At 44.5% G+C, this 17,218-nt stretch overlaps 1 protein-coding gene across 3 annotated transcripts in view; it reads right to left on the bottom strand.

The window, feature by feature from the left end:
• Positions 1–398: 398 nt before the first annotated feature.
• c25h12orf75 (chromosome 25 C12orf75 homolog) overlaps positions 399–17,218 on the bottom strand; it is a 28,699-nt gene continuing 11,879 nt past the window's right edge. The window contains exons 2-6 of one of the 3 annotated variants that reach the window (XM_088645642.1): positions 15,657–15,681; positions 9,821–9,856; positions 8,399–8,478; positions 2,867–2,903; positions 399–1,486 (exon numbers count right to left, since the gene is read on the bottom strand). In XM_088645642.1, coding sequence (XP_088501768.1) covers positions 2,899–2,903; positions 8,399–8,478; positions 9,821–9,856; positions 15,657–15,681 — 146 coding nt within the window. In that variant the 3' untranslated portion in view covers positions 399–1,486; positions 2,867–2,898. Of the gene's footprint in view, positions 1,487–2,862; positions 2,904–8,398; positions 8,479–9,820; positions 9,857–15,656; positions 15,682–17,218 lie in introns of all 3 variants that reach the window. The other 2 variants (XM_088645641.1, XM_088645640.1) reach the window with 2 other exon arrangements.

The following is a 17,218-nucleotide window of genomic DNA, read 5'->3' as shown; positions in this document are numbered from 1 at the left end:
ACAAAACAAGATTAAAATATACCTCAGAACATCCACAGAACCAAATATAAAAACTAAAACAGGGGCATTGTAAGGACCACAAGGCCCCTGAACCCCTAAAGGCTAAAGGTCTCAGGGTGCAGTCTAGCCTGTCACCTTTAGACTGCGCCAAATATGAACAGCAAGAGCGCACCAGAGGCCTGCTGGGATAGGCTGGGGAGCAGACCAGGCTTCTTCTGCTCTGTCAGCCTTGTATGCTTGCAGGAATGTAAGACAGTTGCATGACGGAATGAGCGTAGGTGGAAATGATCTCTCTTAGTCAGGGCAGAAGAGCAGGTACAGTACCGTATACTCTGGGGGATCAGCAACTGCACCACCGATTCGGATGGTGTTGAAATAAAAGAAGTGATCTTCAATACTATTATTATAGCTTTTTTTTTATTTTCATCATAAAAATGTGCCAATTCTGGAAAGTCTCGCTTGGGCAGGCAATGGGATTGATCCACTTTAGAAGCAGATTCTGACCTGGAATCAAGGCCAGACTGCTGCTCATTGGAGCGTTCCTTCCCAGTAGCCCAACGCACAACCCTGAGTGGGACACAGACAGAGCTGTGACGCAGTCGATGCTAAGTGTCTTCCTCATCTTCTTTCAGGCTTGCCTGTAAAGAAAAGTTGTCTTTCACACCAGGGATCTCCAGCCCTGCTCCTGAAGGGGTGGCGCAGAAGTCGTTCCAACTTATCTCTTCACAGACTCGATCAGCCTAACACTGGCTGTGACGGGACCGATCGAACAGCTTCTCCCAGCTCTTCAGGTGCTGCTTCCGAAAGACCCGAAACATCTGCAGACACACTGGCCCCCCGGGATCAGGATTAGGCACCCCTGAGTCTGCATGTGCAGTGAGAGAGCAGCCAAAGCAGACAGACCTTTTACTACAGGCATGTGGCTGGGGTTATACAGATAGACACTGGCGGATCGTCTAACCACTGACTCCCCTGACTGTCTCTCTTCACCGTTCCTCTGGTCAACCAATGAGGACTTGCAGAGCCAGATTCGACCCCCCCCACCCCACCCCGCCCCCATTTTAACTCTACAAATCACTGCTTGGAGTCTTTGAGCTGGAGGGTCAGGGGTGTACAAAGCTCTCTGCTTGTCGTCGGGTCTGAGGTCCCAGGGTTTGTTGGGGAATCGGGACCCGCTAGCCCTTCCTCCAGCTTCACTTATTGGTGCCACTGATGTTAGTCATTCAGTGAAAGGGTTTTCCTGGACGAGGTCTTCGGACAAAAAGAGTATAAAAATGCAAGGCATCGTGGCTTCACGTCGGCGTGTTGATCTGGCTCTGGAATGTCTCTGCCATGCTGCACAGCCTGTTGAAGATCTTTGGGCGTGGGGTCTTCCTCCTTATTGCTCCCCCTACTGGTGGCGGCAGGTACAACAGGTGCAGACTCTGTTTGTTTGTTTTTAAGTGGAAGGTGCAATCTTTCACATCGTCGACGAGCTGCGGCAGGCCTGGTGAGGAAGGAAGCAGAGACGGAATAGAAAGAGCTGAACAAGGTGGGTCCGTTTTCACTCAGCCCTACAATCCAAACACTCCCTCAATCTTCGGAGAACTTTCAACAGAATGGCTCTTGTCAGCATGAATTCGGCCCACACAATATTACACAGTGTCAAAGAGATGCCCAGTATGAAAGATATATATACTATGTTATTACAATTATTAGAACAACCACTGCTGTGTCTCCGATTTCTCTTAAACCTACATACAGTACAGTTCATGTATCGGTTTTCATAATGGTCGACAGTGGATTTTAAAACCCACGACACTGCACATGACATATTTACTAATAAATCTGTCCATTCCCCTAGCTTAACTCTGATTTGAGGGGTTGAGCCATCATCTGGCTTCTCCTTCATTCCAAACAAATACCCGTGCACTCATTCCACAATTTATGAATGCAATTCGTTGCTGGAAAACAGTTCATAAGGTTAAAATTCGTAAGCCTGGGGTCTAGAAAACCACCCAGTATTACCTAAACAGAGCGCTGAATCATCAAGGTACTGTAGTGTAACCCGCGCTCCAGGTCCTGTTGGCAGCGTGGCGAATGACAGGCTGGGGAAGAGCTTACAGGCTCACTTACAGTGGGGGGCGCTAATCACGGAGCAGGGAGGGAGAGAAAGATCAGGCATCCGCTCGAGACAGGCGGGCGGAGACGGAGAGGTCACGAGGGCAGGTTACCACTGGGGGCATCGCTACAATAAGAATAATATCGGTTGCCTGTGATGATTATCGCATTTACCCTTGTATGCTGTTTGACGAGATCCAGTAGAGAGCTCATAAAATGCGTAAAAATTCTAAGAATGCACAGGAACTGTGTTCTGTGAGGCCATGCCTTGGGGATGGAGTTTTTTGTTCGGGTAGAAGATAGGACTAGTTATTATAAAATAGTTAATCGCTTGAGAATGCATGCTTAGTTACCGCACAAATTCATAAATCCGGTGTCTGTAAATCCGGGGAAAATAAGAAGGATATTGTTTTCACAGATTCATTTTATTTGTGCATGGATGTGTCTTTTTCTCTCTTATTTCTGTACCATTATGTGTTAGTACCATAGAATAAAATAATTCTTCTAATTTAGTAAATGTAAATTGATACACATCGGTTTTAAATACGTAGGTATAACGATGTTTGCTCTGCTAAACTTACTAAACCACATGAAATGTCCTTAATGTTCTACAACTGCTTTTTCGGGAGCGACTGACCAAAATTCGCTTTCAGATACAAACCCAGGTCTACAGTTGTATTGTATGTGGTACTGTAGATGACTTTGATGGCGCACAACACAGGAAAACACAGGAATCTGAAAAAATAAGAGCAGTCTTCATACCTACTGTAGTCCGTGTCCTGCCTTGTATCACGTCGGCTAGTCTGCAAGAGAGGACACATGAAAAAATAAAAGGAACAAGCTTATAGTAGTAATTGAAGAAGGCGGATGTACAATTTCTTGTAAGTGCCAGATGTAATTGAAGTCAAGGTCCGCACGTGCAACGATGTTGTAACGGCTAGGGCACAACAAGTTACTGGCACGATTTTTAAGGAAACAATTCCGATACAGTATGTATTCACGTACATGTGATTTTAATAGAATACGTCATCGATGATGAATGCTGCTCTACGTGTGCATGTTTGGGCAGCTGCTTTGTGAAAAAGCGCGACGTTCGTTCGATCCCCTCTCTGCTGAAGCCCTGCCGTGCTGTGAGTGCACACGGTAAGGAGGTAAATGTGCACAAAAGCCATTTCACGGTAAGAGCTCAGCCACACGGCTCACTCTCACACAAAGGGTTTGTGGTTCTTGCTTCTGTCTTCCCAGGATGGGCAATTGTGGACAAATGGTTTCCTTTTCTTTGGTGTAGATGTACTTATTCTATGCAGAGTAACGGAGGCTTTAAAGAGCCATTTTGTTTTCTACCTAAAGGGACTGTGACCCCTCTGACAATGGAGTCCCATAGAAATGCTTCCTGTGTCGTGTGTTCTGTGTGTTCAGGCAGACGGTGGTGGATATTGTAATTGCGAGTCTCTGTGGGTGCGCTAGTGGATCTGGGGACTGGGAGAAATGAGGAACCTGTGGCAGGGTAAGGGGTTCGGAGTAGTCGGCCCACACAGTTCTACAGCAGTTCTTGACAATAACCCCTCAATCACCCTCCCTGCACACACATCAGTTAGATTGCGTGAACTGAAAAAAAAAATCAGTTCGGTTGCATGAATTGAAAGGGTAAGGATTATCACTATTACAACATCAAAGTGAATATTCTTAGAGTGATTAGCATTGGAATGATTTGCATGTATTTTATTATAAGGAGCCTGCACGACACACAGAAAAATCCCATCTTTTGTGTTGTATTCCAGACAGTCTTTGCAGGTCCTTTTCATTGCTGGTCCTTATGCCAGTAGCTATATCACCCTGCAACTCAGAACTGGCAGCCCACTGTAATCCAGCACCTGGATGGGAGACTCCTGGGAAAGCTTTGACTGCTGCTGGAAGAGGTGTGAGTGGAGCCAGTAGGGGGCGCCCATCCCTGCGCTCTGTGTGGGTCCTAATGCCCCAGTGCATTAATGGGAACACTATCATAATGACTATGTTATAAAAAAAGGGCACTGTCTTTGGGATAAGATTTAAAAACCGAGGTCCTGACTCTCTGTGGTCATTAAAAATCCCAGGGTGTTTCTCGAAAAGAGTAGGGGTGTAACCCCGGTGTCCTGGCCAAATTTCCCATTGGCCCTGACCAATCATGGCTTCCTAATAACCCCCATCTATAATTTGGCTTCATCACTCTGCTCTCCTCCCCACTGAGAGCTGGGGAGTGTACTGGAGCGCTTTGACTGCTGTTGCAATATCCAGGTGGGGGCTGCACACTGGTGGTGGAGGGGAGCCCCCATTACCTGGAAAGCACCTCGAGTGGAGTGTCCAGAAAAGCGCTATATACGTATGAGGAATTAACATTATCATCATCATCACCCGTGGCAGCAGGGTACAGTTGTGCTGTGAGCGTGGGTTTTTCCGCCTACACTTAGGGCCAACAGCAGGCCTCTGTCTGACAGGAGAGATTTTGTGCCGCTCGTCCCCTGCAGGGCATGTCCTGTGGGATAGCCAGGCACACCTGTCTTGCATTATTTATAGCACATCGCCTCTGCCCTCCCTGGTGAAATCTCTCTCTCTCACACACACACAGACGCAGAGGATAACAGTCAGCACCTGGAGCTTCCCCGAGTCACCTGCCCCTGAGGTGCTGAGTCATACCCCCTTCGTCTCACACGCTCACAAATCCGCAGAGCAATTAGAACTGAAACCTCTGCTGCACTTAGCTCTACTGGGAAACAGAATTACCCAAGTGGAACAGGGCTGTTTTATCTCCCATTGTTTACCCTTGAAGAGCCCCTGCTCTTCTATTGTACTGTATATGAATATAGTGTTCATATATACATAACATTAAATCCCTATAATGACTTTATACCCTTCAAATATCCACAGCACCTGCTCTCCTCTTTAGATGCCATTTAAAGTCACAGGGGAGCTTGTAGTGATATAATTACTTAGGAGGAATGGAAATATATTTTCCCAAAATTAGTCATTTAATGGCAGATTGAAATGAGCAGAGACTGCGACGCACGCTCAGCACAGGAACCATCTTTAGAATGGTTTCGTCTCTTATTTCCCAATATTTAAAAAAGAACCCCAAAACAAATACAGTTTGTACAGCATAAATGGAGCTGGTGTATCAAACGCAGGGGTGACTCATATCAAACTGGTAGGCCACCCAAGAGCAAATACTGTATACCTCTTATTCTGTCTTTGTCTGTTATTCATTTAGCTACATAATGAGAAATAGACTGGGGATGGTGTTTCCAGTAAATGCTTAGAGAAAGCTTACAAATAGTTCAGTTTTGCCCCTGCAATGATCTTCTACTCTGCAAAGACCCACATCAATAGCCTTGTTTTCTAGAACTCATTCAAGCCAGAAGTGACAGCTCATATGCTATATAAACTAATAATCCTTTGCGATTATGTAATGCTTTTCATCCTAATCATCTCAATCTGCCTGGCATATCACAGGGAGTGTGCACATTCACCCCCAGCCCCTGAAGCACAGCTCCCACCTGGGTGATGACCTGCTGCCGGTCTGCTCTAGCAGCCCCACGACCCAGCAGATCGGGTGCAGGAGAGGCAAATGGCTGCACCTTTTCAGCTAAGGGGAGAGCTTCGGTTTAGGCCAAATAGATTATGCAAACTCAGGACCCAGTTAACATTACAGTGGCACAGGAGCAGCCAGGTGCTGTCCTGTATATCTTGGTGGTCTCCCAGGAGGAAAACAACTTTAAGTGCACACATCTGACTTTCAAAGTAACTGATACACCACACCACAACCACAGCTTCAAGATGAATATCCAGGGACATTAGCCTGAACCAACCTGAAAGACATACCCCCCTACCTAAGGAATGAATAACTGGTGTGTTCACCGTGGCCTCAAGCACAGACATGCCAGTCTTGAGACATGGGCAGGACAAGCATGTTGTACATAAGCAGTAGGGGCTGTTCTTCTACTCAGTGGGTAAAGCAGTTGCCAGGTCAGTGATGTTACTTTGTATTTGTTGGCTCTGAGCATGAAAGTGCCTAGTCAGCTCATCCTATGGGTCCTAGATAGTACTGTACATGACGGTCTTGAGTGAGTTTGTGTTCATAGGGGAAGGTAAGCATGTAAGTACAGTAAGTGTGGTAAGTGTGTTAAAAGATTTAAAAATTAGATTACTGTTACTATTTCGTCTGTGCAGTGGGTGGAGCACAGATTCCAACCTGTTATCAACATGTTGCTGTGCACTGAAACTCTTGGACAACACATGAAACCAGACCCTGAAGGTAACTTTCACCAGCAAAGTGCCAACTAGATTTGTGTAATTGTTTGATGTCATACTGGGGGTTCTGATTGATCAGGTGATTTTAGACAAGTTAACTGGTATTTTTCAACACTAACAGTCCCACCCTGTAGCTTAATCCTGACGGATCTCAGAAGCTTCAGTACGTACAGCTGGACCCAGTCAGTACTGGGACAGGAGACCTCAAGGGAAATGCAGGTTGCTGTTGTGAGTGGTGTTGATGGACCAGCAGGTGGAGGTTATCATTCTGGGACAGCGTCCAAGTATGAGGCTGGGCTGTTGGAGGTACTGTCCTTCGACAACAACCAACCCATGGCGCTGTTCATAAGAGCAGGGGTGTCAACTCCAGCCTGCTGCCTGAAGCCCACTCTGGCCTTCCTAAAGGTCCAACTTCATTAATGTCTCACTTCTCCACCTGGCAAGTGGGACTGCCAGTACACAATGGGCACCCAGGTTGGGGGCTGTACTTCAGATGTGGGTGAAGTGGGGTCCCTTCAATATGAAAAGCACTTGGGATGACAAGTGCTACAGTATGTATGTATATTCTATCCTAAATATACTACTCCATAACACCCAAGCAATCATATGACTTCTGTTCAGAAGTTTCTGCTCAGGTAAACCCACCTGGATTGATAAATGCACTTGCCTTGGTCTAAGTCAGTGCTGAGTGTTTCTTGTAGCACTGGAAGAACTTAGAGGGGGCAGATAGATGGACATGAATCCCTTGGCCCCTCTACAATGAGATGCTTCTGCCCAGAGACATTCTGTCTTTCACTGGGCGGTGGCACTGGGGCCACAGCATGATTTCAAACTGGCAGACTCGTGTGGGTATCAGGAGGGCACAGGGTGCTTTTACACATGCAAACCAGCGTGGCTCAGGCCTAACTGCAGTCATCACAATTTCAGCAAAAGAGCAAAAAACAGCCAAACATGAGACATCTCATGTTGCCAGTTTTGTTGTTGCATTTTGCTGTTTTTCAAAAACAATTACAAATGTTGAAAAAATGGTCCTGTTTATAGTGGCATTACCAAAACTGTAATTGAAGGTGACTGTTTGTTTTTGGGTTTTACAGTGCTCCTAAAGAGCTTCAATGTGCATATGATCATCAAATGACTGCTTTAAAAGCTTTTTTCCTCCACTGCAAGCTTTGCTTCACCTTTTATAAATTGCAAATACATTTCGGCTCATTTTCCAGAACTCTTATTAAAACAAGGACTTTGCAATATGTTTTGCACATTTCCTGCAAATAACGGTACTAGATTGAATTGGAAAGCAAAATATGTTGTGGAGAAAATGATTGTATCAATGTCTAAAATCATACATCTTTAAGGAGTGTATGTAACACGGAGACCGCGGTTTCACAAGATTATCAATCAAGTTATCAGTAAACCTCCCAAAGAGGTTTTGCACTTGATTCATAACCAGTTGGTTCTGATATTTATTTTTATCATCAGGTGACAATATTATTGATAATCTAGTAAAGCCATACACTCCCAGCTACATGTACACCGAATTTCAATATTTCAAAATTGAATTGAAAAGCCCCCTTTTGCTAATATTAGTTCTAAAACATTGAGGAAAAGTGTTGGAAATGTAGCAGGAGACAATTTAGAGTGCAGAAATCATATTTTTAATTGACTTATAGTTTTGGTCAATCAGCCGGACTGTAGTTTGATCCAAGGGGTTTGCGAGCTGACCTGGAAGCGTACAGTATCACTGAGATGAACCGTTGACTGACCAAAGGCAAAGCAAACTCTGTTGCAACAACAGAGCTTCAGAGCACTGGCCCCGAAGAGTCCTGATCTTTGTACACCTCCTGGAACCTGTGGCTGAAGGTCACATTTACATTGAATAATGAAGCGGGTGACTGGTTCATTTCAGTAGCCGAGACACTTCCTGTAATGCAAACCAGGTCAGGCCGTTGTTCCCCAGGACCGGGGCTGGAGGCCCTGCTGTGATCCTGCTACCATCTTGACCTGGCGTCTGCCCTACCTTTCTGTGTGGACTTGGACTGGCTGCCGGCGATGGCGGTCATGTCAACGGGCAGGCCCACATACACGCCTCCGTAGTTCCTGAGGCCAGAGAGAGGGCAGAGGATGCAGGGCATCAGCTTGATGTGCTTAGAGAGATCCATATCTCACCAGCTAAGAGCTCCGAGCACTTCACGTCTAACAGAACACAATTCTTCTGTCCCCTTCAACACTTTTAGACGCCTGGGCCATGAAGTCATATCCAGACAACCTACTCTACACATGTCTGCCTCGCTCTGTAAAAAGTGACTCCCTGGATATGCTCTATCAGGAAAACCAAACATTTGGTGAATATGCAATATGTTCTCCCACTGACTCTTGCTGGATCCTGATCTAGAGCTGGCATAGCCGCCTGCATTACTTTATTGTTTATGAAATAGTTGCAACCCAGCCACAATGAAATACAAAAACTAAACCCTGTCCTCCCGTGCACAAATGAGCTCAATTTCCAACAGTTGTTTTTGTTTTCTTTCTTACAAGAATTAAAATAAAGAACCATTTATCTCATTGTCTGATGAAGGGTCAGCTTTCATGTTCCTGGAGTGTTTAAGAGCATGCCTATGATTTATGGGAATGAATATTCAGGAGACCTGGTGGTCTCACAGCCCTAGGAAGATGACTGGTGTGTCTGAAGGTTTTCAGTCCAGCTCAGTTTTTAATCACCTAACTCGGCTCGTTTTGGGGTTTTTTTCTGAACAATTTTACCGCTACTATCAGTTTGACAGGTGTGTTAGCCGCCACAGTCTGCAGTGTGATGTAGCAGATTGTGACCTGTGGAACAGCCAAAGGTCTCCAACACTGGAATTGCAAGTCTGTTCAGATAATTCCTAGCATTATGAAAAGCTGACAGATAATTACAATTCATTCCCGTATCTCATGACTCACAACTTATATTACACAAGGGACAACAACAACTGAAAGCCCTGTGAATGCTTGGAATACTTGCTGAGAAACGTTTGTGCTGAACCGGCTCGGTTAATGGGAAGCCATCTGGCCACAAGACGAGGGGGCTTGAACCCCTTTCAGACCGAGTGAACCCAGGGCCAGCTGCAAGGGGGAGATGGGGTGGAGGAGGGTCGCTCGAGTCGAATGTGAAGGGAGGCGTTTGAGTTCAGGTTATGTACAGTAGCTAGTTGGGTGGCGCTGGTGATTAGGAGCAGCTGTGTGAGATTGACTTGTTGTTGTTATCCCTCCCACACTTCAGTTAATAACTTCCATTTATCACTACAGCAGCATATTATTTCCAGAGAGCTTATTTTCCATGCAACATTTGGCAGGGGTGTTTTTGCTCTTTTTTTAGACCTGGACAAATGGGATGGACAGCTTAATCTGGTAGAATCAAGATGCATTTTTTTATCACATAAAACATTCTGTATAAACTTACCTTCTTTTTTCATCATCGGATGTGGATTCCTCTGTCCTGTCAAAAGCAGACAATATTTGTGATCTTGCTGCAGCCAGCTGGTGGAGACATATGGTCAATGAGTGCTCAGTTGAAAGCTGTACAAGACCCAAGATCCACCTTGCCAACAAAGAGGAAGAGTAGGGTGGCTGTGGCACAGCAACTGGGCACAGGGGGAGCATGAGCCCAGCAGTCTGTTCTCACATGTCTTACTTGTATTAATGGTTTTGCAGAGTCAGAGAAAATCATGATCACCATTTATAATGCCTGTCATAAAGGGTTATAAGGGATTTATACATGCCAACAGTTAAAGCATAAACAATTACTTTCACACAATTTCATTTTAAAGTAGAAAGTGTTCCTGCTGCAGCTTTCCAACTGGCTGGACGGATTGCTAAAGTAATTTTAGCTGTAGAAGATCTTCCACAAGCATCCCGATGACACTGTTCAAGTCCTCTGAGGCTCTCCTACAAGGAGAGCAGCTCCTGTTTCACAGGAAGCTCTGGATTAACTTCCGGGTCGCAGGAGTACGAGTGTCTTTTACTCAGGCTCCGTTTCAAAATCCGCATTTGGCTTTGTGTAAAGAAACAAGCTCTAGAGACATGAGGAAAGGTTCACCTAATTAGTAGATCAGCAGGCAGACAGACAGTTGCTGTGATCCTCACTTTTCTTCTCTACAACAGAAAACCAGGAGTCGGGAGCAAACAGGCACGTTTGTGTTTCTGTCTGTCTCTCTGGTGAGCTGCAGTACTGTATCCCTTACTTTGTGTCTCCTTAAATGTACTTCTTCAGTTGTAAATGATTTTCATTATTTTCTGGGACTAAAAAAGGAAGAGGTGTCCATGACCCAGCTTCAGTTCCTGCCAATCAGTCTTCCTGTCTAGAGGGCATTTCATGTAATTTTCAGAGCCTTTATTGTCGTTATTACTATATACTGTAGCTTTCTTTCCCATTTTACTCCCAATTGCTAACCACATTGTCACTAATGTAAACCCCTGAAATGAAATATGGGCTGTGGTGTGCCCTCTATAACCCTCCATCTTTTCTCCTGTTAACAAAATTTCTGTAGTTTGGTTAGATCCTGACGAATGCAATAGAGAGGCGAAATGTGTATAAAGTATCTGGCATCGCCCACTAGCTGAGAGAATGGCAGTCTATCTTTTGGATAGGCTGCCCAACCCCCCCTCACTATTGTGGGGAATGAGCCAAGGAGTCTGCTGCAAGGTTGTAGATGAGGAGGTGGGGGGATGGGAGAGAAACACGGAAGGAAGTCCTGGATGTGAGGCTTATATACATAGTAAATGCAAGTATGAGAAATAAGGATAAAAGTCTTTTCCCGAACCTCTGTTATAAACACCATTAAATGGCTATCCTGTTTTTTCAGGGGAAGGGAATTTGTGCCACAAATTAATTTTTTCCATAAGTCTTTTGACCGAAATGGCAAGTTCACCTCTGTGCTTTATCCTATGGCAACACAAAGCTATCCATCTACCCCATTGATTAAGTGCAGTTTCTCTTGGTGATTCAGGCAGTTCTTTGCCATTTTGGGTATTAGTTTAGGCTATTGGTGTTGAAGAGTGTTCTCTTGCCCACAGGTGTGTTTGGGTCCTGAACAAGTGAACATGTGTAACAAGGCCCAGTACGCTGAGCCAGTTACAGAGGTGAAGTGTAGTAGGTGATGTCTCCCTCCTCTGAGATCTACACAGCGTAGAGCTCTGCTGTGGCAGAAGACACGATGGAGTTCCTGCTGTATAGGTAGGGGCTGTGAGCGTGCCTGCAGCCTGCGAAAGACTAGGATTGAGGAAGGTAGCTCTTTGTGTCTGCTTGCTTTTCAAATGTATTTTCATGGCCTGATCTTGTGGGGAAGGGGAAACGTTAAACTCAAGAGCAAAGTAAAACTGACTTGTCAGCGTGGAGCAAAATGGCAGCTCAGCTGGCGTCAGGCTGCCTTTTATATTGGCCCATTACCAAACTGCGTCTGTGAAAGAGAGCTTCCCCACTAGTTGCAATTTCCAGCGGAAAGTGTATTGTGAGCCCATTAAGCTTTCTTCATAGGGGAGATTTACCAACGCCAGAGATAAACGCCCCCTGACTTCCAATGACAGGTGACTAACTGAAGAGGCCTCGGCAGCTCTTTCCAGAGGAGCACACCTGTGCTATATTCATGACCACAACATGGTTTGTTTTCTTCCCGCAGTATAAATCCTGTGTTTTGTACAGCGGCTGTTCCCTCTGCCACACCCCCGCGTCCTTGAAAGAACACGCTGCCAGATCAGAGAGCCGCTGAAAGGGTTTATAATGAGCCCTGATGAGCCCGGGTCACCACGTCTGCTGAGTGAGAGTCCGATCGCCAGGCTCATTTAGCACAGAGACGTTCGATGGGAGGGGAGAGACTTAACCTGGCTTTTCAGTGCCAAGGGCTTGTTTGGGAAATGACAGGGTTTCCGCCCCCAGAGAGCACAGGGCTTGGCGATTGAGGAGGAGGACTGGGCTACCCCTGGTCAGCCTTCAGCTTCAGTGTTCGTTGATTTCAGGTCATTATCTCAGGGCTGGGCTGGGGATATAATAAATCACCAATGAACTGGCTTCATTACTCTGCTCTCCTCCCCACTGAGAGCAGTGGGGAGAAGATCTCCCCACTGGGAGCGTTCTGGAGCATTATGGCTGCCGTCGCATCATCCAGGTGGATGTTGCACATTGGTGGTGGTGGAGGGGAGTCCCCATTACCTGTAAAGCGCTTTGAGTGGAGTTTCCAGAAGAGCGCTATATAAGTGTAAGCAACTATTATTATTATTATTATTATTATTATTATTATTATTATTATTATTATTATTATTATTATTATATATGCCATGCAACTGTGAAAATTCCACTTTCTGGTGCATGTAGAGCCCTCTGGCTCCAGGTTTTTAGGTGTTTTTAAAAACTTGACAGAGTTTGAAATGTGCACCAGTATGAAGGGAGTCAACATGCAACACAATGTTTAACTTGGTTTAAGTAACAACTAAAATTGCCACATCAGTCCCATGTCTCTGTACATTTTTACAATTTGTTTCTCTTAAATGTGCTGTTTTCAGTTGCTGGAATTTTCTTAGTTTGATAGTAGACAGCAATTTCCCTTTAATCCATGCCTACACCCCCCCCACAAGGTGTCTGCGTTAGCAAGAAAGCAGGTTGGCACTGTGGCCAGGGGTCCTGGCCTCATAACTAGAAGGTTGTGAACTCAAATCCCAGGTAACACACTACTGTTGTACACTTGAATGAGGTACAGTACTTTGTCTAGGTTTTCCCATAAAATACACCCAGACTTCAAATGGAAGCCAATCTGGAATAAATAGAAAACAGGCTGTCTGCTGCTGTCTGGCTCTGACCTTCAGCAAAGAGGGAATCCAGGAACCTGCATGATTGATTAAGACTGGTTTAGCAAATTAATACATTTTAACAAGGTTACAGTATGTGCTTTCAAGAGCGGATGTTTTAAGCTCCATTTTCTTTTAAAGTCTTCTGGTTTAAGGGAGCTACAGGTGGTAAAAGGTGCTTCTCGGGGAAAGGAGTTACAGTAAGACTTTGTTGCTTTTGTCTTCATTTATTCAGTAGAGAAGGATGCTATCACTGATAAAAAACAACCAAAAACTCCACTTCCTTTGAACCAGTGTTGACTTATTTACAGTTATGTGCATGAGAATGGTCCTCTGGGCAGAGAGTTTTATGTTGCAGATCTTCTGATCGATTTTGTGATTGTCAGCATACAGATTTTTGGAAAAATATGTCATTTAATTAGTGTAATAGGATGGCAGTTCAAACAAGATGGCAGGTCTTCTCTGAACTACATTCCCCAGAAAGCAGTGAGCCATGACCTGCCATCCTTGGTCACCTGACCAATTTGAAGACCACAATTGGTTGGGAGATAATTTAAAAACCAGGAAGCTGAGGCTTCCATGTTTATTTCTTATCTGCCTCCTGGAGACAGCCGGCAGATTCCCTATAATGTGCAGCACCAGTAGGGGACAGAGCTTATGTCAGTCATGTGAATGAATGATGGAAGGGTCTGTGGAAGTGGAAGAGGTTTTGAGAGAATCTTTAATCATAGGGAAAGACTTTGGAGCTGTTAAGCAGCTTAACTGGTCTGTGTTTTCATAGAAGACAAAAAGAAGTAGTTTTGGCCGCATTCAAAAGATGAGCTTGGTTTTTACTCTGTGGGTTTTGTTTTCTTCTCACTCTAAAGAGCTCTAATTCACCTTACAGCTTCACTTCGTGTGCATTATCCCTGAGACCTGTCTCTTTATAGATCCCAATAAAGCATACCATATTATGTACAGTCCTTTCACATGAATTTTCACATAAGAGGGTGATAAACACATTAGCTACATTGGGATCTAGTGAAGGCTTAATTACTTTTTAAAGGGAGGTAAGTAGCTGGAAATTTTCCACAGAAATCAAAGAGCCCTGTACATGACTGGCTTAATACTTGAATATTTGAACGAATAGAAAATCCACAGGGATTCTTTTTGAGTTTTCTGTGGGTTTCTCTGGAACCTCTTGCAACACAGTAAAATGTCATGGCTCTTTAATTGAGTTATTGAACAATATTGAGTGGAGCACTGTCACAACACAAGAAGCACATTTTGTCAAAAAAAGGTACTGTACATGTAAATTAATTTGTGGTTCAACTACACCACACTACACATGACATATTTTAATGGGAATGTAATGTATATCCATGAGTAGGAAGGCTGCCATTTCCTGACATATATTTTTCAACCTACGGAAATACGCTTGTCAAGTGACTTCTTCACTAAAAATGTTAGTAATCCTACTGTCATGCACTTAACAGATTATCGACACTAGTTTTTACTAGTTTGTCAATTAAGCTCTTTTGACGAAGGGTTACGTCTGGTATTCTTACAGAAACTGGTTATTCCAAAAGTTATGCCACAAAGTCCCAGCCAGTGACTTGTCCACACAGACCTTTTTCTACATTTCACACATTTCACAGTTATCATGTATTATGAACATAACTACTGTAGGTCATTACATAGTAATGGTTGTATTATTCAGTATTGCTATAGTCCTGAGGATATGATATGTATTACTATCATATGAGAACTGTTTCCGAAGCAAATCCAGAAATCTAATCTGATGACATGATCACAGACTATTCATGGCTGCATCCTGTCTGGAGGGTTTTATTTGATCTCTGGGGAGAGTCCAGAAATAAAATCCAGGATGACAATTTTCCTGTGAGGAAATCCCACAAGCAGGATACAAGTGAGCACAGTGTGGAATTATTGACCCTGCTGGTGGGTGCTTAATTTTGCCAAACTACAGACCTTTAGTTCAGAAGTTTGGAACTTGCAACATGATCCGTGAATACAAAGATCACATGTTTTTAAATGCCGCACGGACAGTACCGAGCAAATAAAGGATGTGCGATATACAGTAGGAGAATTTCCTAGCTAAATTATGGTATTTGTCACATACATGCATAATGTCATACTGTACAGTGTGCAACTGAAATTGAACTGAGGAGATTTAAAGTGCGTTGTATAGCACAGAAGTGTGTGAGGTGTCTTCTGAAACAAAGGGTCCTTAATTCTGATTAACGGCTTGAGTGCAAGAATGCTTCTGGATGGGCCCAGCAGGATACAGAGGCTGCTTGAAGACCGGAGGAAGCAAAGCTGTTCTAAAAGCTGAGACAAGCGGGACAATTCCTCTGACACTTCCCCAGCCCTGTGCTCGTGTCCCTGTTAATGAACAGCCCTTCCATACCAGCTGGAAAGAATTAATAAGGTCTTGAGGGAGACCACTGCCTACTTACACGTCTTTTGAAGCCCCAGCTGGACCTGGAAAGAAGAGAAACGTGGTGTCATTGAGCAGCAAATTGAGTGGGTATAAAATGGCATGCGTGCCCTGTACACTACAGTGCAGAGGATGTGTGCTCTGCCACAGTTTACATCAGCGGTGCAGAGGTTTCAGAAGTGACACAGACATACTGTAAGAACACAGGGACGGTTACGTACAAGAAGAGGCCATTCGGTAGGTAAGCTTGGTACTTGTAGCTGACGGAACTGAGACACTTGTGCAGCTTTTTCGTAAGAACATGACATGTTAGAGATGAAAAGAGGTTGCAGGAGGACCGAGCACAAATGCATTAATGCCCATGGCAGCCCCACGTTACCATCCACCAGCCTCTAGAGAGACTGTCCTGCTGTTCTCTCTAGGTGCATTTTACTCAGCTGGGGGTCTTGTGTGTTAGAGGTGAGGATGTGAAATGATGTAACGTTACATCGAACACAGTGCTCGAACCACCCTGCCCTTACTCTGTTCTGCATGCAGCCTGCCACTGCAGTTTCCCAGCACCAGTCTCAGCGGGTTTTAGAGTCACCGAGATAGCTGGTATACTATAATGTCCACTCGGATGCAAGAACAGACTGTAATTGAGCTGCCCCTGCCTGCTACAGTGAGAAAAGGCACATTGGAAATTGAGCAGTAGCTGTTAAGTCCTTTGGGGTTCAGACCACACTTTTTTAACAAAGGTGATAAATCCAGTTGTTGTTTGTGTCTGGGAAAAAATGACAGTAGCAGTCTCTCCATACACACCAAATTCAAAGATCCTGGAAACTGTGTTCTTAAGAAGGCTTCAGCTTCTCTGTCACGGGAAATGAAATTCTTTTTCAGAATGAGACGGGCACAACTTTCTCAAGTGAATTTGGAGGAACTGGAACTTGGCTAACAGAGTCAGGGTGACAAATACAACATCAGTGGATAGAGCTTATTCAGGACAGACAGGAAGGATGGAAGAGGTGGAGGTGTATTATCAGAAAGAGCTCTCCGGCACAGGAACATGACCTGGAGGAATGAATATTCCCAGAATCTGTATGGGTTTTATTTGGACAAAATCATTCAAAAAGTTTAGCGTTAGGAGTTAGCTAATAAGGTGCAGATGCTCAAATCGGAGTGATGTAATTATTGGAGTACTGCAGGTATCTGTATTAGGATAACTGCTCTTTCTAATTTACTGGACATTAACTATCTACACTCTTGCCCAGACTAGCTCTGTTGGTAGAGCATGAGATTCACAATCTCAGGGTAGAGGGTTTGTGTCCTGTGTTGGGTACCAGGTCCTCCATGTTGGAGGTTGGGCACAAGGCTAACAACTGTCCCGTAAAAAACGAATGTTATGGAAACAGCAACAGGATGTTGCTGCCCTACATGCTGGAAGGCATAACAGGCAAACATCCATCTGTCTACACTCTGGTATGGTCAGTAAACTAGTCAAGTCTGCAGATTATACCAAAATCAGAGGATTTGCCAAGGAAATTCAAGATTTTAATTCTAGAATTTAGGACTGCAGACAGCTGGCAGATAATGTTTAATGTA

This window comes from Lepisosteus platostomus, chromosome 9, assembly GCF_059453375.1.
Source record: "Lepisosteus platostomus isolate fLepPlt1 chromosome 9, fLepPlt1.hap1, whole genome shotgun sequence".
NCBI lineage: Eukaryota > Metazoa > Chordata > Actinopteri > Semionotiformes > Lepisosteidae > Lepisosteus > Lepisosteus platostomus.
The sequence above is the reverse complement of the archived record's forward strand: the minus strand, read 5'-3'. Positions and strand labels throughout refer to the sequence as shown.